At 35.0% G+C, this 24,092-nt stretch overlaps 1 protein-coding gene across 3 annotated transcripts in view; it reads left to right on the plus strand.

Moving 5' to 3' along the window:
* Positions 1 to 24,092, plus strand: part of LOC142323246 (terminal uridylyltransferase 4-like) — a 133,297-nt gene that overhangs the window by 61,708 nt on the left and 47,497 nt on the right. For all 3 annotated transcript variants that reach the window (XM_075362629.1, XM_075362631.1, XM_075362630.1), the window contains exons 6-10: positions 10,870 to 11,017; positions 11,303 to 11,495; positions 15,478 to 15,643; positions 20,674 to 20,859; positions 21,960 to 22,250. In XM_075362629.1, coding sequence (XP_075218744.1) covers positions 10,870 to 11,017; positions 11,303 to 11,495; positions 15,478 to 15,643; positions 20,674 to 20,859; positions 21,960 to 22,250 — 984 coding nt within the window. The remainder of the gene's footprint in view (positions 1 to 10,869; positions 11,018 to 11,302; positions 11,496 to 15,477; positions 15,644 to 20,673; positions 20,860 to 21,959; positions 22,251 to 24,092) is intronic.

The following is a 24,092-nucleotide window of genomic DNA, read 5'->3' on the forward strand; positions in this document are numbered from 1 at the left end:
AAAATTCCTTGATAGTTAAAATTCAAACAAAGTTAATTACTGAAAAACTTTGGTTACCACATGGTAATTTCCTTGTTCAGTTAGCTGATGCTCTTTTGGACATTGCTTTATTTGTAAAATGTGAGTGCAATAAAAAATTGTAATGTACTTACAAATTGTGGTTAAAAAATATTAAATTCCTTAGTAGTTATAATTCACACGCAACCTAAGTTACTTGAGGTTTGAAAGTACCATTTGTTAAATTTCTTACCCATTTAATTGATGATATTTTAAAACGTGTGAACAGTAATCATAAAGGAATGATTGTACTGTTCCTTTATGGTTAAAAATGAGTAATTCTTTGATAGTTGAAACTCCTGTACAAACTACTTAATTACATAAGTTTCAGGATGCTAACTTCCATGGTCCAAGTTCAGATGATGGCATTATTTGCAAAAATTAATTTTGGATAAATAAATAATTTCACTGTAAAATTACAGTTAAAAAACAGCAAATTATACATAAGCATTTAATTCTGAACATCATCTGCTAACTGAATGTATATAAATAAGTTAATACTTCCATGTCAGTTAGTAAGTGGGGAAAACATGCAAATTTTTAGAATTATTTTTTATTGATAATCCCAGCTTATTAATTTTACAAAAATTCCTTTATATTGACCTATTATTCTTTCAACTAATATTTTATCAAAAGAGAAAATGTAAATATCTACAAGTGTATAAACTTCAGGTAAATGGATAATGGAATTATTTCTAGATTATCCTCCCCCCCCCCCCATACTCAGTGGTTCGTTTACCATTTGTAGTTTTTATGTTTTTCCCAGTATGTTGTAGAAATAAGAGTCATGCTTTTAATAGATAATTTTAATAGTGCAATAAATTGAAGTTATTGGTCCCTTTGTTTGCTGTGTGTATTTAAAGCTTAGAAAAAATCCTGCATTTTATTTTGAACATTTCATATGTTAAAAAAATTGATACATTCATTATGTAACACAACAAAAGAGTTTGGTTGTTGTCATTCAACCTTTTTCTGGCAGCAATTAGGATAAGATTTTCTTACCGACTTCGCAAAAAAAAACTTTTTCAATGTTTAAAAGTAACCATTCCTGGCCAAAATGGCTATTACTTGGAAATAATTTGTATCCTTTTAAACAAATGATTCCCAAATTGGACAGGAACAAAGAAAAAGATTTATTAGGTAACAAGGCATATTAAAATATTTTTTGTTTTGCATTCATGTAAAACTCAGGTTAAAAAATAAAAATGGATGCTTCTATTTTTTAAAAACCTAATTCTTGAAATAAAACAATATTGCATTGGTTAAGAGAAAAGGGGAGAAAATGATATAAAACTATTCGTATTCGTCTTTAAGATTATTACACCACCATCATATGGTTTATAACCAATTTTTAGCACTTTAACCTCCCATTGTAAGGCTTAAAACGATTCTATTGCATTTATAATTTTATGGTATTACAGAGACATGAGACAATAATTATCCAAAAAGAGGTATCACATTATGCTTAGGCTTAATTTTCTTGTTTCATATCATCTACAAGCTAGCTGCTAGGATCAGATGTTATATTTCTCCTTACTTATTACAGATGTTCACGAGGACAGCCTTCTGCATTAGTAAGAATAAGCTAGCTGGAATACCGAGGGTCTTAAATGATTCATGAAACAAGTATGAAACCACACCCAGCAGAACAGGATCAATGTATACCTCTTTCTGGTCCCAGATCTTCATTTGATCTACCACATCTCTGTAACTCAACTTTTCACAATATTTCCTCCTCAAGTTGTTTTCCAGTGGAATAGTGACATCTATAACCAGGTTAATCTTTACCTGCTTGTCTGTCAGATCAATTATGTTCCACTGACTTATGAGAATCACAGTTATAATAAACACCTAATGTTTTAAAGCACAGATACAGGAGTATATGGGAAGTACTGGACGGAATTTAAAAGTATCAAGTCAGGTTAAAGTATTTTAAAGAATCAGGTATTTTCAGGAATCTTAGTATATGCTGATGTAGTGTTTTGGCCACATTGATGATTTGTTTAGTATCTTGGTGACAAAGCTAACAACTGCTGATTATGTGCAGTGGATTCATTCATTTTGCCACACATACAGCAAAGCTCTGAGGTAACCATAGGGCCTTTCATTACATGTTTCCTGTTACTGAGGGTGCTGACAACTTTGTCATGTGTAGCAAGTACATGGCTCTTGGTCTCGGCAAACAACCTTCACCTTCTAGCCATTGAAAGAAATCATAATGCATGAGGCATACAATGAATCTACTTTGGTGCTCTTTTCCTCTATCCATCCAATTTCTCATCAACTGTGTGGGCCTTGGTCAAGGGCTGGAAATCATCCTCATTTAGCTGTAGTGGAGTTAAGGGAATATCACTTCTTACACCTTCCTGTGGAGTAAGCTAAGGACAACACTGCTTTCTCTAAAGAAATTCCTGAGGTTCTGCAGCTATTTTGCATTAACTCAAGAAAACCAAAAACTCTCTACCACATTTCTTCCTGGATCATTAAAACTGATTAATCAGGCTCCTTGGATGGTGCACAAGGAACTTTGTAAACATCATCTGCAAGATACAATTTAGGCCCTCAAGATTCGTTTTTGTCCACTTTACAAAACCAGAATTATATGTAACAAGTAGAACTGCAAATATATTTATTGGATCTTTATTGCATTGACATGGCATTTGTCCAAGCCAAAGGCCATGCATATATCTACATTGAACCATACAACCAGCTTTACATTTGTCCAAACCAAAGCTCATGTGTATATCTACATTGAACCGTACAACCAGCTTAACAAGCCTCTTTAAATTTCCATCATTGTCAAAGACAAGCATAATGTCATCCAAATACATGAGAACATTGTAATTGGCGTAACTGGAAACCCTTATTAACAGTTGGCAACAGTGTGAGTAACGGGTTTAGTTCCAAGCAAAACCAAAGGGAAATCAAGACGGCATCATCTTGAAAAATTCTTCAGCATATGTTTACATCTCCAATATTGGTTGGGGCATTATTCGGGGTGCACAGCTGAAGACATGTTTGTCATTTCTCCATAATTCTACCCAAAGGCTTAATGATGACAGGAACAGCCTTGTACACCTCTAGCACCTCCAAAAGCCAAGAGTATGAGACTGAGTCTAAAGCACGCTTGTAATCAACATATGCCATATACAGCCAATTTTCCTCTTTGCCATATCACTTTGCAACCTTCCTCTTTGATCCTCCACTATTATCTGATGCCTTACAGATATTCATTGACCTTGGCCTGCAGGATAGATATTAGTATATTATAAATAGTACAAGGCAGGTTATAGGCCTATATCTTGATGAATTATCCAATGCATAGAAAATCTTTGGGATCAAATAAGTACCCCTTTTGTGAAAATCTCTAGCGTTAGAATTGCCTACAAAAAATATCTATATGTAAAACTTGGCAAGTCAAAGGAAGTATGTTCATTGTCCATTCAAATCTCTTCTGACCACATTCTGCAAGGATGGTCACCCAACAGTTGCAAGCAACAATACATGTAAAAATAAAGATGATCCAGGTAGCAACTCATCAGTCTACTGTGGAGGGGTACAGCTGTTCCCATCCTCGGAAGGAATCCACTATGTGTATGGACTGATTGTGATCTCAGTAACTGATACACCATTTGACGCCTTACTGTATGTTATTTGAGCAAAGGATTCACCATTGATAAGCTGCTGACACACCTACTGGTGTGCACCAGTCCTGCTTCATGTCCGTAAACAAAAGTGTAGATGGCTTTCAAATTAGAAAGAGATTGTGGACATCAGAAACTTGGGATGTCTTATCCAGGCACAGAACCAACTTGCTCGGCTCACCTGGGTCACCAGTATCAACAAATTTAAGGGCCTCCTATCAAATTATAAAACCATCCCTGAGGGTTATTATTATTACTATCATCAGCAATCTTTAAACTCATTGGCTAAAACATAATGTAACTAAAACTATCTGTCAAATTACATAATTACACTATAAACAAATTAAAACCACATCTTTTTTTCCTTTAGCTGTCAAATTACATGTTATCAAGTGTCAGTGTTTGTAAAAATTAGATTTTGTCCAAAGTATCAGAATTCTTGGAAAGCCTAAAGATTTTTTAACAAGAGGATTACCACTCGCTCATAATGTCAAAGGTAAACTTTTTGGAACATTCTTCTTTACTGTGTCTAGTAAAATGTATGACTGGATGATACCTGTTCAGAAACCTTTTTTAACTTTTATTTGATCATAACTAATATACTCTGCTATATCATAATAATGCCATACTTTCTTATCCTAAAGAAAAAAAATTGTTTTTTTTCCCTCCAGTTTAACAAAGTACTATCAATTTAAAAAGGATGTTATGTTAAAGGTAGTACAATGTAATGCGTACATATGATTAAATGGTTAACCCAGAGTCTCAGAGTGATGCAAGTTCAATTTTGTATCAATAGCTTAACCCTTTTAAAACCCGCATTTTGTTTTTTTTTTTTTTTTGTATAGTTTAAGACATTTTAGCTGCTTTGTCAAAGAGGGATTTTTTTGCAATAAAAAAAAGGTGAAGATTAGTATTTTTTGTTACAGTGAAAAATATAAGACAGAAAAAATTCTTTTTCATCCTAAACAGGGGCCATAGAAAAGGTTTATTGTGGGGGGAAATTGTAGTGGGTGACATCAATCTTGTGATTTCATACACACTTGCATGTATACAGGTGATTAAGGGAAATGGGAAATTTTGAAAATTAAGTATTCTTTTAAATAAATATATTAAATTTATTTTTAACATTTAAATTTAAAAAAAGCAAGGCATTTATGACTATACACACAAAATTAATTTTTTTAAGATCACATTTTACAGGTGCTCTGCAAGGGCGTTCCTGCAGTCTCATAGTCAAATTCTGCAGGTTTGATGCAAAATTTCAGTAGGAATTTCAGCAGTTGCTGTATTGATCTTGGTTTTTAGTTCTTTAATATCAGATCGACTACTATACACATTGCTTTTAAGGTGACCTCACAAGAAGAAATTACACACTGACAAATCAGGGGACCTGGGATGCCAGGAATGTCACCATTTCTCAAAATTATAAAGTTGCCAAACAACTGGTCTACAACAACCATCAAGATTATTCGTGCTGTGTGTGATGTTGATCCATCTTGTTGAAACCAAGCGTTGTCTATAATTTGTGGAAATGTCTGTAGTTTTTCCACAACAAAGCTTTTCAGCATGATAACTTATTGATCTGATGTGACTATAGTCATTAGACCAATGTAGTTTTCAAAAAAATTAAGGCCTATTATGCCGACATAGAACAACACACATTCATTCCTGGTTGCTTCATTACCTGGTTGTTGTGTAGCAGGCACTGGTGTAGCTGTGTAGGGTTTTGTTGTGCTTAAAAATAAAAATTTTGTTTAATAACAAATCCATTAAGGTATAAATGGACTGCATCCAATATCCACAGTTTATTTACTAACCAAGTCACTGTCCTCATTCATCTTTACAACTATTCGTTCACAAATTTGATAGCACACTATATGTTCGTTTGGTTTCAGTTCCTGGAAGATCTGCAACTTGTACAGATTGTAAAGTAAGTCCTGCAACAAAGTATTCTTTAAACACTTGAATTGTAAAGATACTGCTTGATGATGATGAATTGTATGGTGTGGGCTTCTTATGATAGCAGCTTGAACAGTCTTGATGTTGTCTGGTGTAGGAACAGTCAGCACACTGCCGGGAGGTTTCTTTTTTATTGGTGAACCTTTTTCCTCAAAATTATATACGCTATGTGTTAATTTCATGTGCTGATGGTAAATGATTGTAGCATCCTAAATTAAATTGACAGTAAATTTCACTCTGCACAGCCTCCACACTTTTATTATTTTTATAAAAAGCTTTGATGGCAAAAGCTGATTATGCACCATTTCAAGCAGCCATGATAATTAAATAGAAAGATGGTGTGAGGCTTCTATGAGTTATTCAGTGCTGACAACCACTCAGGGCTTCTGACACAAATTTCCCATTTCTCTGAATCATTCTAAATTGTTAGAACTTTATTACATTGACCTTAAAAATGTACTATAAATAAAAACTATTTTGAAGTTGGTTATAATTACAGTACATAGGCTTAAAATCAAGAAAAACAACAAAATATTTATGTCGAACCAAATATACAAAGTGGTCCAAAGGTTACATTACAACCTATTATTTCAGAAGTTGTAAAGCAAATGAAACATTTGAATACACCAACGTAAATTGGATATGAGGGCCCACCTTTGGGGCATAACACAACAAAGGCCGCCATTTTGAATCACCATCCATCTATTTAAATGGGAAGGGGGTCATGTGACATATCAAAACAATATAACTGTTAAAGTGTAGGAGTTATTGGCATCCAAAATTGACACTGGAGGGCAACATAATGTGTTCAATATATCGATCGTTTTGTTGAATGCATAACTCCAGTCAGCAGACACTCGCAGAAGCATTTCTGGTGCGATTTCCGTGCAGCACAGCATAGTTCTTTGTTGCAGACGGTGAACATCATGAATCTTCTCTGCCTAAACAAGTTGCTTCAAATGTCCCCACAAATAAAAGTCCGTAGGTGTGAGGTAGGGTGAACCTGGTGGCCATTGCACTGGGCCATGCCGACCAATCCATTGTCCAGGCAATTGGACATCGAGCCACTGATGAACATATAACCCAAAGTGTGGCAGAGCACCATCTTGTTGAAAAAATGAAGGGAATGTTCCATCTTCATTTAAAAGGAAACGAAAGACAGTGTCTCTCAGCATGTCCAAGTACTGCTTGGAGTTAAGGGTTTCATCGATGAAGACTGGTCAGCTTCATGGGTACCCCATAACCCACACACCATAATTTAAGCATTTTAACATTGGATGGGTCAGTCCAGTGGGGATTTTCATCACACCTATGTTGATGATTCTGCCAGTTCACCTCGTCACTGACATAAAACATTACCTTGTCACTGAATAGGATATTCTGTGGGAATGTAGGATTGTTCTGATATTGACAAAATGCCCACATACAGAACTCGATATGTCTGTCTGAGTCATCCTTGGAAAATTTTTGCAGCATTTTCATCTTAAATGGGTGCCATTTGTTGCTATGAAGAATACACAGAATGGAGGAACAACTAACACCAATTTCTCAGGGTGGCGCCTGTTGAAATCTGCTACAACTCGACTGCTTCGTTCATCAGTCATCAGGATCACCTCAATTCGTCAAAGCCATTATATGTTACCTGCAAAAGAATAAGATTTTCAAACTTTTGGATGCCAATAACTCCTACACTGTAAAAGTTATGTGAAATCTGATTGCAGAAATGAATTCTTGGTAAAAACTCAATCTGTTCTGTTTTGATACGTCACTTGACCCCCTTCCCATTTAAATAAATGGACGGCGATTCAAAATGGCAGCCATTGTTATGTTATGCCCCAAAGGTGGGCCCCCATACCTAATTTACATTGGTGTATCCAAATGTTTCATTTTGTTTACAACTTCTGAAATAATAGGCTGTACTGCAACTTTTGTACTTGTTAGAATGTAACTTGTTAGTAATGTAGAATTGTAATAAGGATAAAATCAAAACCTAAACCGACAACGATTGTTAACGTCTATATGCCTACAAGCGCCCATGATGATGATGAGGTAGAGTGTGTATACGAAGAGATTGATGAAGCAATTAAACACGTAAAAGGAGATGAAAATTTAATAATAGTTGGAGATTGGAATGCAAGCATTGGAAAAGGCAAGGAAGGAAATATAGTGGGTGAATACGGGCTGGGCAAAAGGAATGAAAGAGGGGACCGACTTATAGAATTTTGCACGAAGTATAATTTAGTAATTGCCAACACCCAATTTAAAAATCATAATAGAAGAATATACACTTGGAAAAAGCCAGGCGATACTGGAAGGTATCAGATAGATTATATCATGGTTAAGCAAAGATTTAGAAATCAACTCGTTGACTGCAAAACTTACCCTGGAGCAGACATTGATAGCGACCATAATTTGGTGATAATGAAATGTAGATTGGGGTTTAAAAACCTGAAGAAAAGGTGTCAGATGAATCGGTGGAATTTAGAGAAGCTTGAGGAAGAGGAGGTAAAGAAGATTTTTGAGGAGGACATCGCAAGAGGTCTGAGTAAAAAAGATAAGGTAGAAAATGTAGAAGAAGAATGGGAGAATGTTAAAAAGGAAATTCTTAAATCAGCAGAAGCAAACTTAGGCGGAATAAAGAGAACCGGTAGAAAACCTTGGGTTTCAGACGATATATTGCAGCTGATGGATGAACGTAGAAAATATAAGAATGCTAGTGATGAAGAAAGTAAAAGGAACTATCGGAAATTAAGAAATACTATAAACAGGAAGTGCAAACTGGTGAAAGAAGAGTGGATTAAAGAAAAGTGTTCAGAAGTGGAAAGAGAAATGAACATTGGTAAAATAGACGGAGCATACAGGAAAGTTAAGGAAAATTTTGGGGTACATAAATTAAAATCTAATAATGTGTTAAACAAAGATGGTACACCAATATATAATACGAAAGGTAAAGTCGATAGATGGGTGGAATATATTGAAGAGTTATACGGAGGAAATGAATTAGAAAATGGTGTTATAGAGGAAGTTGAGGAGGATGAAATGGGAGAAACAATACTGAGATCTGAATTTAAGAGAGCATTAAAAGATTTAAATGGCAGAAAGGCTCCTGGAATAGACGGAATACCTGTAGAATTACTGCGCAGTGCAGGTGAGGAAGCGATTGATAGATTATACAAACTGGTGTGTAATATTTATGAAAATGGGGAATTTCCATCAGACTTCAAAAAAAGTGTTATAGTTATGATACCAAAGAAAGCAGGGGCAGAAAAATGTGAAGAATACAGAACAATTAGTTTAACTAGTCATGCATCAAAAATCTTAACTAGAATTTTATACAGAAGAATTGAGAGGAGAGTGGAAGAAGTGTTAGGAGAAGACCAATTTGGTTTCAGGAAAAGTATAGGGACAAGGGAAGCAATTTTAGGCCTCAGATTAATAGTAGAAGGAAGATTAAAGAAAAACAAACCAACATACTTGGCGTTTATAGACCTAGAAAAGGCTTTCGATAACGTAGACTGGAATAAAATGTTCAGCATTTTAAAAAAATTAGGGTTCAAATACAGTGATAGAAGAACAATTGCTAATATGTACAGGAACCAAACAGCAACAATAACAATTGAAGAACATAAGAAAGAAGCCCTAATAAGAAAGGGAGTCCGACAAGGATGTTCCCTATCTCAGTTACTTTTTAATCTTTACATGGAACTAGCAGTTAATGATGTTAAAGAACAATTTAGATTCGGAGTAACAGTACAAGGTGAAAAGATAAAGATGCTACGATTTGCTGATGATATAGTAATTCTAGCCGAGAGTAAAAAGGATTTAGAAGAAACAATGAACGGCATAGATGAAGTCCTACGCAAGAACTATCGCATGAAAATAAACAAGAACAAAACAAAAGTAATGAAATGTAGTAGAAATAACAAAGATGGACCGCTGAATGTGAAAATAGGAGGAGAAAAGATTATGGAGGTAGAAGAATTTTGTTATTTCGGAAGTAAAATTACTAAAGATGGACGAAGCAGGAGCGATATAAAATACCGAATAGCACAAGCTAAACAAGCCTTCAGTAAGAAATATAATTTGTTTACATCAAAAATTAATTTAAATGTCAGGAAAAGATTTTTGAAAGTGTATGTTTGAGTGTCGCTTTATATGGAAGTGAAACTTGGACAATCGGAGTATCTGAGAAGAAAAGATTAGAAGCTTTTGAAATGTGGTGCTATAGGAGAATGTTAAAAATCAGATGGGTGGATAAAGTGACAAATGAAGAGGTATTGCGGCAAATAGATGAAGAAAGAAGCATTTGGAAAAATATAGTTAAAAGAAGAGACAGACTTATAGGCCACATACTAAGGCATCCTGGAATAGTCGCTTTAATATTGGAAGGACAGGTAGAAGGGAAAAATTGTGTAGGCAGGCCACGTTTGGAGTATGTAAAACAAATTGTTGGGGATGTAGGATGTAGAGGGTATACTGAAATGAAACGACTAGCACTAGATAGGGAATCTTGGAGAGCTGCATCAAACCAGTCAAATGACTGAAGACCAAAAAAAAAAAAAAAGAATGTAACTAACTTACATGCACTTAAATAATTTTTTTAACTTTTAATTTGTGAATTACACTTGACTAGAATAAAGTATGTTGTAAGAAAATAAACAAAAATTAGTTGAATACTGACATACATAACTCGGGTTATGCACACGGTTAGGTCACTGCTGAAACAGCTGATAAAGCAAATTAGCATGTGTAGTGTAACACACTGCACAAATATAACAAAGAAACTTTGTTAACCTAATTAAAATTTATACCAGGGCATTATTTTAATATTGCTGATTATTTTGATGATAAAAACGTGCATTAAGTGAGTGTATTTAAGAATAACAATATTATGGCATTGATGATGAAAATCTGATATATCAGTTCATGGTATTATTGAAAAAATATAGTGGTCTTCATATATATAGATCCTAGTCTAAAATGGGGTTAAAAATAACTGCTTAGTTTGCCTTGGAAAAGCATATTTACCATAGTTTTTAGTGTAGGCGTAAACTGGTGACAATCTAAAAGTTTGACTTGCGTCTTGTTGAGACAATTGGATTACTTTATTATTTTTTATGTTGAGTAAGAGAAGACATGGTAGTAATACTCACTTTCTTGTAATGTAAATGGCAGTGTTTTAAAATTCATTGTTTATATATTTTTCTAGATTGTAGAATATCCTTGTATGGATCATCTTTACATGGGCTTGGACTGAAGGATAGTGAGGTTAACTTGCTGATCAAGTCCCAGTCAAATCTGGAAGGAGCATTTGAATTGGTTCACTCTTTAATAGATTCTGATAAAAATAAATTTAGGTTAGTATATAACATTCTATTAATTAAATTAAAAAGTATACATTGCTTTAATTATATGATTACATGAAAAGTCTATTTTTTTCATATGTTTATAAGATGCCTGTTTGTTATTTGTAATTTGTGTAGTTTTTCCTTCTGATTGCTTAATTGTAAAGAAAACTGGAGATTTTTGCTGAAATGATAGCCTTATTAGTTTTATCAGTTAATCTTGGCTTGTTAACTGAAATTTGATTTTAAGATTTATTTATTTGCTTATATTAATTTCTATATGTTGATTGTTTTTAGAGATGTTGTAGTCACACGGAGTGCCAGTAACAAGATCATCAAGATGAAATTTGTTGATATAAAAACTGGCTTATCTTGTGAAATAAGTCCTAGTACAGTAGTGACTGCACAGGTATCCAATCTGATATTAAAATATACCGAAATTGATGAGCGAGCCTGTATGATAATTTGCTTATTTCGTCTTTGGGGCAAGGTAACAAATAAGTTAAAAAATGTCTCATTTCTTTTTTTTACCTGCTTTTATTGTTTTGTTTTAATTTAAATAAGTAGGATTGAGGAAAAACATTTTTGGTTCTATATATTCACATGTTTGTTTCTTATTATATGGCATGATAGCCATATAATGGTAATTTATCACTGAGTGGTAGCTTCTGCACATTTGTAATATATTTTCAAAGTCTGATTAAATAGTGTGATTGCAACAAAGTCTCTCAGTAACTCTGTGTGGGTTTTGTAGACTGCTCTGTTTAGAAGCTCTGCTCTTGAATGAATGACTGGTTTCCAGTATGTTCTCTAGTTGACAAAAAATGAGCAGTTTGATTGGGTCTGCGCCCATTGGTATTCGGTAATTTCAGACTCAAAAAATCAACAGTTCAACCTACATTTGTCATACTGATGAAACCAGTATGTGTTAAATGATGCTATTAAAAGTCCAAGAAAAACCTTTTTGAAGGAAGCTGTGAGTTTGAATTTGCCCAGACTAAATGTTTCTATCCACCAGGTTGGTATAATGGTGAACGTGTCTTCTGAAATCAGCTGATTTGAAAGTCAAGAGTTCCTAGTAAAAGCAGTTACTTTTGTATGGATTTGAATACTAGATCAAGGATACCAGTGTTATTTGGTGGTTGAATTTCAATTAATCACACATCTCAGGAATGGTCGAACTGAGACTGTACAAGACTACAGTCATACATATCATCCTCATTCATCCTCTGAAGTAATACCTGAATGGTAATTCCCGGAGGCTAAACAGGAAAAAGAAAAAAAAGACCAAACTTTTCTAAGATATTTACAGAGTTAAATTTCCCTTCCTGCAAATGTAGTTGTATCTACAAATAGATATAAATAGCTCTGTGTGCAACTATTGCAAATCAACCCGGAAATTTTGGACAATACTGAAGTTCCCTGGTGAACCATAATTTCATCTTTGTGTGGTTTGAAAGTAGAATTTCTATTACTTAGCTGTTGAAATTTCCTTTACAGCTTCATCAGCAACCTTTGCGTAGATTTAATTTTCTAAGCCTTTCTTTTCTAAATCTTTGCATACTCTGAAATTAACTGTTAAAACGTTTTTCCATTGTCTTGATTGGTTTTCTTGGCATTTCTCCTGCCACCACCTCATTCAGTCACCCTAAAGCATAAAACCAAATGTGTGTGCCACAAACGGCAACTGAGCCTCGAACAGTTTAACGACCAGTATCCTAACATAGCTCCTAGAGCTTACCTAACAGCATGAGCAGACTAAGCGTGGTGCCATACACCACCAGCTTACATGTCCCAACCACTCACTTGTCATATATTTGCTAAAATGGGTAGGCGCACCCTGTAAACTATTAAAAATATTTATGACATCCATTCATTAAAATTTACTTCGTCTAGACAGCAATTCGCTGCCACGCCTAGGTCGTTGAATGCCAGCAAGTACCTGTCCACCATATTAAAGCAATTGGAGCCTTAATTGGCTGGTGGTCAGTCATATATCTCTAGGTTAGCTTCCGACAGCAGTGCGGTAGAAGTCTTTCCCTTAAGTAAACTACTGATGTCGGTTGAACATAGCAACCGCATCAAGGAAATCCCACACAGTCCGACAATGCAGCTCTCCCCATATTGACTTGTTGCTTGTGAGTGGCCAATTTTCTCCTTGACCTCTAAGTTCCAGGGTGGCCCAGTCTCTGCCCCCCCCCCCTCCAAGAGCAAGGCAGTCAAACATCAGGTGTTCATTTGACTGAACATCCCCGCAGATGCACAGCTCATTAGCTGCCAGGTGGAACCGAAACAGATATTGGTTCAAATTAACATGGTTGGTGAGTTGCCCTTAAAAATGAACTCGAGGCATACCATCCCCTCAGATCCCTTATAAACTTGTACAGGGATCTTCCCTTTGTCGTGGTGTCCCATTCCAGCTGCCATGCTTCCATCACGAGGCTCTGCAGCCTCTTCCATAGGCAAGAGATGGGCAACTGAATGAAATTTAGATCTGGTGCATTGTGATCACCGTTCCAATCCATTACTGCCTGGCTCGAAACCGCATCCCAAACACCTTCGACTCCCAGCCTCTTCACAATCTCCATATGACTGCCCTAACTTTCACCACTAAATCGATTGGGAGAGCCTTTCCCAATACGGTGGTAACCTCGTAGGAGGTTGTTTTAAAAACACCAGTACATACAATTAAGGCTCTGCGCTGGGCATTCCTTAAATTTTGAAGAAGTGCTCTACTCATATTCACCCTATGCACCCAAACAGGTAAGAGGTCATGTTTTCATTGTCTTGATGATCTACTTAAATTCTTTTCCCCAAAATGCAGTGTTATACATAATTGAGAGAATATGCAGTTTCAGCAAAACGTTACATACAGCAGAGATGCTAAGGACCATACTTTTATGATGTGAATCGGCCACTCTGTTTTGATATATTACCTCTTGACCTTTTTCTGTGAGGTTACTTAGAAATTGTTTCTACATTGCAAAACCACCCATCTTCATTGAATTATACTATGCATAGTATAAAGAAAGATATTGAAAACATTTCGCTGGAAATGCTAAAGTGGGTAAAAATCTTTTGAAATTGATTCCAGCAGTGTCTATTATTATGAGGACCAATAGAATGGTACAACTTTTAAGTACTTATTTTCTATTTAATATAAATTTTCATTTATTTAAAGAGAGATGTCTGTATTTTATTTGTTAACTGCATGTAAAATAAAAATGTTTAAACTACAATAACATAATGCAGTACTTATTATTTGTTTTATTACATGCTGTGCAATTAGTAGTTCTCCTGCTGTCCAGCTGGAATATAATTCAAAGTGTAAATTTAATTGTTATTCAATAGACTATTCCTTCTGCTTTTTTTTTATTACATATGTAAAAGAATCTGATTTCCCATTTGATCACAGAGTTTTTTATCACCAACCACTGTTATAGATTTAACAGTTAGGTAAATTGATAAAACACAAGTGTAGTAGAGATTCTGCGCTCTTAAGGTAAAGTAAAAAATCAGGAATTTCAATTTTTAACAAAAGACAGTGTGTGGCTTTAATCTTAATTATGAACATACAGTAATGCAACATGATTATTTCTAGAGCATGTAATTTACTTAAATTATGTCTATGCAGAATTTTATCACCTCCTATGTTATATTTATTTATTTATTTGAGTATCTATCTGGTAGTTAGTGACTTTAAAAAAAAGTAGTCATTGATTTGACCCGGTCTTCACCATTCTTATAGTATTTTGGTAATGAAAGATTTTCAGCAGGTTTCAGTGTTTTTCCTTTTTTTTACCCTATTTAGCTAGTCATTTAAATTTTTTTATAAGTACATAGAGCCCACTTGTTGACAGGATGTAAGGAATTCCAAGAATAATGTATTTTGTATTTCTGCTACTAGATAGTGATTTTTATTTTTTCAATTTATAACAGTAAAAATACTAATGGTGTTTCTGCTTTTGTGTATATTACCATCATTAAAATATCAGATGGTTGTTTTTTACCAACGATGAAAATATTTGTTAAATATAATATGAAGTGGATGCAATAATGAAAATTATTTAGATGATAAAGATTTAAACTCCATATTATATGCAAGAGGAATTTCAAAACCTAAAAGGATAATAATAGTCCAATAGATTCTTCTTTTTTTTTTCATAAAATTTATTTTTGAATCCATTTCCATAATATAAAAGATTCCTATCTAATTACTCATCAGAAAGTGGAGAATTTGAAATTTAAAAAGCTATCCAAAATGTTATATATAATAGTTCCATTGTTAGATGTGTCTGAAAATCATTTGTAGTGGTCAGGAATAGGGAAGAAAGTATCTTTAAGTGTTGAACAGTGGTGAAATATTTTTATTTGCAATATCAAATTTGGTTAAAGACTATGTTATCTACAGTTAATGTTATTAGTTATTTTAATAATTTTTATTTGGATACATTGTTTGTTTTTTTGCTTAGATATGTAGGGTTGATTCTCCTAAGTATGGCACATGGCCCGGATTTACTTTATACCTGATTGCAATACACTATTTACAGCAGTGTGATCCTCCTGTTCTGCCAGTATTACAAGAAGAATTGTGTGAATATTTTGAAGGCAAAGTGGATGAATTGGATTCTTCAAAAGGTTAATAAAATTATAATTGTGATCCTTATTTTCCTTATGTAATCAGGCTTAAAGGTTTTTTCTCTTCCACTTATAAATTTATTTTTATATCTCTTTTTGCTATACCTAGCTAAGACCTTTTTTTCTTAAATTTTTTCATCATTAAAACATGTAAAAAATGTCTAATAATTTAATTTTTCACTGTAATTATTCATTGTTTTCAAAATAAATAAGCAAAGAAAGATTTATTATTTAGTAAACCTAAGTACTCATATAGCTAACAGTCAGGTATGCTAGGCAATGATTCACCAGTGAATTGGGGACTACTAGTGGTAAGTTATTAGTGCCATCATGAATATGTCCATATAATAATATGAAAATTTTCAATATTATTACATATGTTCTTAATAAAAATTATTAAGAACACAGAGTTATTACAACCCTGATCTGATAAGAGTGATTTGTCAGTGATAACACCCAAATACTTCACCTTGTCCCTGCGCTGTATAGGTGTGTTAGCGAGACAAAGATCAATTGGTCTAATTATTCCTTCCTGTCAGTGTTGTATATACACACTTATCAGGTGCCATACAGAGTCCATGTTCCTCCATCCATAAATTAATTATAGCAAGAGCCTCATTACCCTGAGTCTGAATCTCTTCAGTCTTGCCATCCACTAGGACAGCAAGATCATCTGCGTATGCAACAGATTCAGTGCTCCCTGGTAATCTTAATCTAAGCACCTCATCATACAATTACCCACAATAGTGGGCCAAGAACAGAGCTCTGTGGGACTCCACCGAAGGTCTGGAATCTGATTGAACTTGCATCCATATCCACAGATAACCTTCATTTAAGTATTCGCCGATTTGCATCTGGAGGTATGCACTGATGCCCTTCAGTCTTAAAGCTAACATGATGACATCCCAGGGCAAGGACCTGAAGGCATTTTTAACATCAAGCAATATCATCATGGGTATGCGCCGGGGTTCTCCATGTGCCACTATCAACTTGTGACACCCATTTCACCACTTTGCATACAGCCTGTGTTGCTGATCTCCCTGGCCAAAACCCGAATTGATTATCATGTATGGCAGCACCCACGTTGAGTTCATCCATTATGCAGGATACCAGCATCTACTCCACCACCTTCCCGAAATTATTAATCAAACACAGAGGTCGATACTCTACCAGCAGATCTCTCTCCTTGGGTTTTGGAAAAAAACAAGCCAAGACTCCTTCCAGCATTTTGGAAAGATTTTTGTCACCAGTCCATAGTTTGTAATCTCCAGCATTTGCCAAGGAACCTTGAGAATTAGGCTCTGAAGAATTGATGCCGAAATTCTATTTTGACCAGGACTTCTTCTCTATTAGCTTGTTAACGGCAGCGACCAATTCATCAAGAGTGAAGCATCTAACTTCACATTCTGTCATCTCTGTAACCTGTTGTGGTACACAAGGAAACAATCTTGCAACCTGGTGAGCTGCCTGTGCCTTAAAACGCTTCATTGCTATCTGGTAAGCCCGTCCCCATGGATCATTATCCAGATCATGGCAAAACTCCCGCCATTTGTGCCTCTTAGCACATTTGATTTTATAACTAAGCTGACATCTACTTTGGAAAGCTAGTTCTGCGGCTTTATAGGCCTCACCACCATGAGGCCTAAGTGTCTGCTTCTTGGGTTTGTGGTGCTGGAAAACCAGTCATAGGTCAGCAATCTCGGTTGCCACCAATAAGCTGGCTGAAACCCAATATTGCGATAAGGGACTTTCGCCAACTCTTGATTAATTAGTTCTTGCAGCAAATCTGGAGTTGGCCAAAAATCATCAACAAATCATCGAGGAAACATTCAAAACTCAAAACTATCATGTCTGTCTATCGCTGTGTGTAATGCAAAGGTCTTCGATTGATATTTTGGAACAAGGGATCCGCAACTTCCAAATTAGTGGCAAAGTGATCACTGACTGTCTCGTCACTCAGAACGCTCCAGGTACACAAATTATAATCCCATTGGCCATCTAGAATTGTCAGATCAAGGACAGTGGAATGACCTCTAACCTGAAGGTCAGGGTTCATACAGTACAGATTAGCCGACTGAATGAAGTCAGCCAAAGTCTCACCCCGGCGATTTCTCTACCGACTACCCGCCAAGACAGATTTGCAATTGAAATCTCCCAATACAGTAACCTTCTTGGGAGATTTATTAACTATATCATGCATCCATCCAATGAACTCTTCGTATTCAAGTAAATCACAATTCAGTGATATGTAACATTCAATAACCATTGCATGTGCCAGTTCAACAGCAATTATCCATGATGTGCGTCGAAACAACTGCCACCCAAATTGACCACTAACATCCTGAATAGAGACAACTCATTAGAATCTGCGCACCAGTTATTTCTGGCAACAATATGCTTATTAGATTCTGTAGGAATCAGCAAGTCAACCACGATGCCCCGAGCCCCAGCACCTAAAGCAGCGACCACTGTTGACCCTAATATAGGCCTGACAATGGACCCAGCCAATTTTTACTCTTCTTTCAATCAGTCTGGTAGCTGCCCTAAAAGACGTGACCACTGTAACATTTCTGGTATCACCAAACACCCACCAAACTGATGCTATTCTAAAGTCTTTGTGTCTGCCAATTATATCAGCAGCCACATCATTGATTTTTTTTCCGGTAGTGTCCACATCAATGTCTTTGATGTGGACCACCACTGCTCTTCTGTTGCCACGGGTTTGCATATCCACTTGGAGCTCGGCGGCCTTGTTGCGGAGTGTAGCAGAAAACTGCTCTGCCTGTTGATGTCCCTTTATTCAAACCTGAAGTTTCTCCCTTTTCTCAGGGAGAGGACTTCGCCAGCCTCTTCTTTTGTGATGGATGTCTTCATAGCTTTCAGCAAATCTGCGTAGGATTTGCCCTGGGAGCAAACCACCACTACCACCCTGCTGTCGCCAACCGAAGGCGTCGACCTCCTTGCAGAGGAACACCTCAACCTTGCTCGACCTGAAGTATCAGTTCTCGGCGTCACAACTGCTGCCGGCTCATTCTTACGAAACAAGTATAACAGCATCTTTCTAATTGCAGTACCAATCGGGCCATTCGACAGAAGAAATACTGGCACGCTGAACTAGTCAATACCCATCTTAATGATTTCAAGATAGATGCAGCAGTCTCACGATCACCATTTGCTACATTGTAGTAAACCCTATATTTACTATGTTGAGACTCAATGTCGTCCCCCATAATAGAAGATACATCTCTACCCATGTCACCAGGTTTATATCGAGAGGTCTTCCAAGTCATTATCAGCTCTTTGAGAACGAGCTAAGTCAATAAAGTGGCACGTATCACCGCCTTCTTCTTCAAGTATTGTAACTTGTCTGACTTTATTTAAAAGCACATTTGGCCACCTACATAGATTTAAGTCTAGTAACTGCGTCCGTCAATTCATGCTTCAGTATATTGTCTAATTCAGTCTCCCTATGTACATCAGTCTGGGTGGCCTGGGTAACCATAGTTAATGGCAGGGACACCTCTGACAGCTGTTTGAGCTAAACAGCAGCAATTTCTTTCTCGTGACTAGTGGATGTATTTCGAAAGACCTGAACCCAGGTTCTGCTTCAGTGTTAGTAGGGCCAATCCTAAATGGTTAGTAAGTTCCTTCAGACCTGCCATTGCTCTTCCTCCTCGGATGAAACCTGATGAATACGTTTTTTGCCTTTAACATCCGCTTTGGCACCTCAGGAACCCCAGAAGAGCTTTGCTCACATCCCCTGTCCTTGGTTATGGTCCAAAGCTGCATCCTGTATTTTTACGGTAATCTACATTCCTAGTATTTTGACACCCCACAAGCCGTGGTATGGCGGTCAGGGGGTTATTTATATATTCCAAAAAACCAATAAAATTTTTTGGGGTCCAAAAAATGTTGCGGGGAAGGGGTCGGGGTCCAGAAGGACTCTAGACGCAAAGATCCTGGAGGGGGTTTAAGAACAGAAGTATGGGAAGGGTGATATAAGGGAAGAAGGAAACCCCTAGTAAATATGCCTCGATACATAGGTGATGATAAGTGTTTTGCCATCTGGCAGGCCTCGGCACTGAATAAAGTTATAATATTGTGTTAAATTGTATACATAAAATGAATAGATAATATCATGAAAATTTATGTCCCAGGGATTTCATTCATTATGAAAATAAAATGTGATTTTATCATTAATACTCCTATCTAGTTCTAGAATGTTCTTGATGACATTTTACTCAGCATTCAAAATAAAATATAATTTGCTCGTTTTAGTAGCAAATTTCTTTTAAAAAATCTAATAAGTCAATATTTTCAATGCGTTCAATATATAAAATGTTCATGGATGAAAATCGGAATAAACATGTTAAAAGCTTGTTGGAGAAAAATGTGACCATATAGTATCAGAATCAAAACAAACCAGGAAACCACTTAAATTATGGAAACTGATCCAGCTATTTAATGTGATAAAAAAAATTGAATCTGCTTTTGCATTGCATAAAGGGCTGAAACAGCTAAAAATAACTCATTTTTTTTATGTTTTGGAACTCAAAACTAAAGCTGTTGAAATTAAATTGTTTAGTTTATGATTATAATTTATTTTTTATACTTCCTTGCAAGGATTCTACAATATATTGATTGGTTGACTGGTCCATTTCCCTTTTCCTTCTTTATACCTTCCTACAGCAGTTGCCATGGAAATTGTGTCATTCAGACACAATTGTCTGCCATTCAGACTCCACCTGCAGTATGCAGTATCATGCTGTTGCACCTTCTATTAACCTGCCCTTTGAGTTGTTTAGGGTCTTACTTTCTTGTCCAGTGATTCGCATTAAAAGGTAAACTTAAGGCTATGGTCTTACTGGTCAAAGCGGGGCTTCTTTTTACTAATACATATTTTATAGCTTTTTTTTTTTTTAACTGACTAGTTTAATGTTTTTATTTATGTGTTAGGTCTTATCAGACAGGTTTTTCAAAACTAGAGGTTTTATAAATATTATAAATCAGTTTTTTCTTTTTTTTTACAGTAGTAAAATTATTGCTAGGGAAGTGGAAAAAATTGAATTTGTCAAATCTTGAAAAATTGTGGAGTGGCATGTTAAAATTTTATGCTTATGAATTTGATGAAAGAGTTGTAGCTATAAATCAAAAGGCTGTTATTTTACGTAAAGATAAAGGCTGGTTCGGTAACCTTCATCGTTATGGTGTGATTGGTATGTATTATTTTTTCATCATGTTTTATGTAAAATTTAACATATCTCTTTAGTTGACTTATGCTATATGCACAATGTCAAGATTAGCATCCCTGAAGAACCTTCCTGTTAATTAGTCTTATTTCTATATAAAATTGTTAATAAGTATTTATAGGTTATTACATAAGAAAAGAGATTAATAATAACTGAATTTTAAATATTGGTAAAACAAAAAAATTCATAAAAAGTCACAAAATATTTTTATTCATGTCAAAGCAACGCAATACTTAATTTGACAAAACAGATTTTAGATCTTGGATTAATTTTTTTATCTCCACTTGTATTCTATCTGCATGTGACAAATTTTTTTTCAGACCAGCTCATACCATTGGACTTAACTAGAAACTGTAAACAGTTTAAAATTTGCTATTAAATTATTGGTTTTCTCCTTGGTTATTTCCATTTAAGAATGCATCAGTTTTGTTGCATTATTTTTAATTGTTAATGTATTGCAGAAAAGAGTAAGGTGTAATGCAGTGTAAAACTAAATTGTTTCCATCATGTGGTCCATAAGATATACTCGTTGGTAACAGGTTTTTTTTTAATGACTAAATACTATAGTGTTAAGCGATGTAAATATTGGTTAATGTAAATTATTGTGTATATTGTTATGTGCAGAATCACATTTCAACATCAATTTATAAGACAAATTAAATCTTAGAATTGAATTCTATTATGCATCAGCTAGGTCTTGCCCTATTCTACATGACACTATGATTCTGTTCATGTTTTGAGAAATTTTATTTTATTGTATCAGTTATGGTAACTTCCAGAATAGCAGATAAATGATTGAATTTGGCTTATTTAATATTTATTATTTTATATTTTTTATCTAAATGCATAAAAATCATTATATATAATGATTTAGTCTAATAATAGAGCCTGCATAAACTAAAAAACATTGTTATTTCAGGAAGGTTATCAAGACTGACAGAAGTTTTGTGTAATTAAGCTAGTCATATAAATGTTTTATTCATTTCAGTTAAAATTAAGCTGGGTTCTGCTTTTTATATTATTGCTCATTTCACATAATTATTATTACTATTTTTTTTTTATTACAGATCCACTCTCTCCCAAACGAAACCTCACTAAAAGTGTAAATAATTTGAAAAGTTTACAGTACATTCAGCACTGTTTGAAAACAACTTGGAAATATTTCAACATTCCACAGACACTAAGCGGGCCAGTATGTGGCGACATACTCCCAGATTCATTCTTGCCTCAACAAGATTATTTTATGCCATATATTGATTGTATGGATTGGACTGTGAAATTAATCATTGCTATTAACAAACATTTATATTCTGGAGAAACTGCGGAAATACTAAAGAAAGAAGTCTACTCACATGAATGTAATTATTTCTTTTTTCTTTATTTTCAGGAAATATGTACTCTGTCCATATGGAGAGTTATTAAACTTATATATTATATTATTATGTGGAAGTTTTATAAAATATAATATTTTTAGGCAAACCAAAGAAAATTTTAGAACAAAATTCTTACTTCTAATTTAAGTAAAGACCGTATCATTATAAAAAAAAATTTATTCTGAAAACTTTATAAATATTTTTTATTTCTCCTAAACTACTTACCTTATACTACTTCTCTATATAATCACCCCATGAATTAATACATTTATTGTAGTGATACACCAGCTTCAATATACTCTCTTCGTATTTTGCCGCCAGTCCATTTAGCCACTGATTAACAGCATTTTTAAGTACATCATCACTCGCGAATTGCTTACCACTCAAAAATTCTTTCAATTTCCCAAATAAATGGTAATGAGAAGGAGCTACGTCCGGACTGTTTGGTGGGTGATTGTAAATTTCCCATCCAAATGTTTTCAGTAAATCATGTGTTGGACTTACAAACATGTGGACGTGCATTATGTGCAGCAAGACAACACCATCGGTAAGCCGTCCACGCCATAACTTATGTAGAGTTTCACAGTAGGCTTCTGCATTTATAATTGTTTCACATGGCATGAAACCGATCCCAAAAGACTGTGGCTATTAGTTTACGTCCAAATGGCTGTGGCTTGACCTTTGTTGGTCTGGTTGGTGATTAAGGATGACACCATTCACTTGACTGCCATTTTCTCTCTGGTGTGTAATACAAAATCCATGTTTCATTGCCGGTAACACTTGAATTATGGAACTCATCACCTTTTTCTGTGTAACATGTCAAAAATCCCAAAGCAGATCCCATTCGGATTTTTTTGAGATGTTCTGTTAAGACATGTGGCATCCAACATGCACAAATTTCTCTGAAGCCTAAATGGTCATGAACAATGCGACCAATAACAGCTTGTGAAACATCAGGAAAAAGAAGGGCCAGGTCGGAAATTGTTGAGTGACGACCTTTTCTGATTTCATCATCGACATGTTTCAACAAATCCTCGGTGATTATCGAGGGCCTCCCCAAATAATCTTCATCATGTACATTAATTCTGTTATTTCTAAACCTTTCACACCATTTTCAGATGTTTCTTTCATTCATTACATTATCATTGTACACAGCAACTAACCAACTGCCTATGAATTTCAGATGGCTTAACATTTTGATGGTCTAAAAAACATATAACTCCACGTATTTCACAGTCGGCGTCAACATCGATTTGCCTATTAATTTTATAATGTAACAACTCACACGTCATCAAAGATACTACAACGCAACAACTTGCAGACAACAACGCAGTGTGTACATTACTAGCATGTCCATGAACAACACAGGTTCGCCAACCTTAGCAGAGAAATTTCCCAGCGGTCTTTATTTTAGAGATATCCCTCATAAATAAATAATATCTGCATTTCCGATGCTACAACAAAGACACAACATGTTACAAGTGCTACTGTCAATTTAAATAAATAATGACTGCATTTTGGGGAAAAATTGTTATTTTGATGTTTTCTGAATTTTAGGGTAGAATCCATTATTTTAGACCTTTTTTGTTCTTATTTATTTCTAAATCCAACAATACAGGTATTGGAGCCGATAAAAGGCAGCAAGTATTCATTTAACACATTCATTAATAGAAGTGAGGGTAAAATTTTTATCTTTGTAACAGCTTTAAACCACAATGAAAACAGAACATGGTGGAATATTACATTCTTCAAGTACTTTTTTATCTTAAATTAAAAACTAAATTTTTGTCATAAATGAAAAATAAAGAAAATTAAGTCAGTCCTCTA

The sequence above is a fragment of the Lycorma delicatula genome, chromosome 4 (assembly GCF_047948215.1).
Source record: "Lycorma delicatula isolate Av1 chromosome 4, ASM4794821v1, whole genome shotgun sequence".
NCBI classification, from domain to species: Eukaryota; Metazoa; Arthropoda; class Insecta; order Hemiptera; family Fulgoridae; genus Lycorma; species Lycorma delicatula.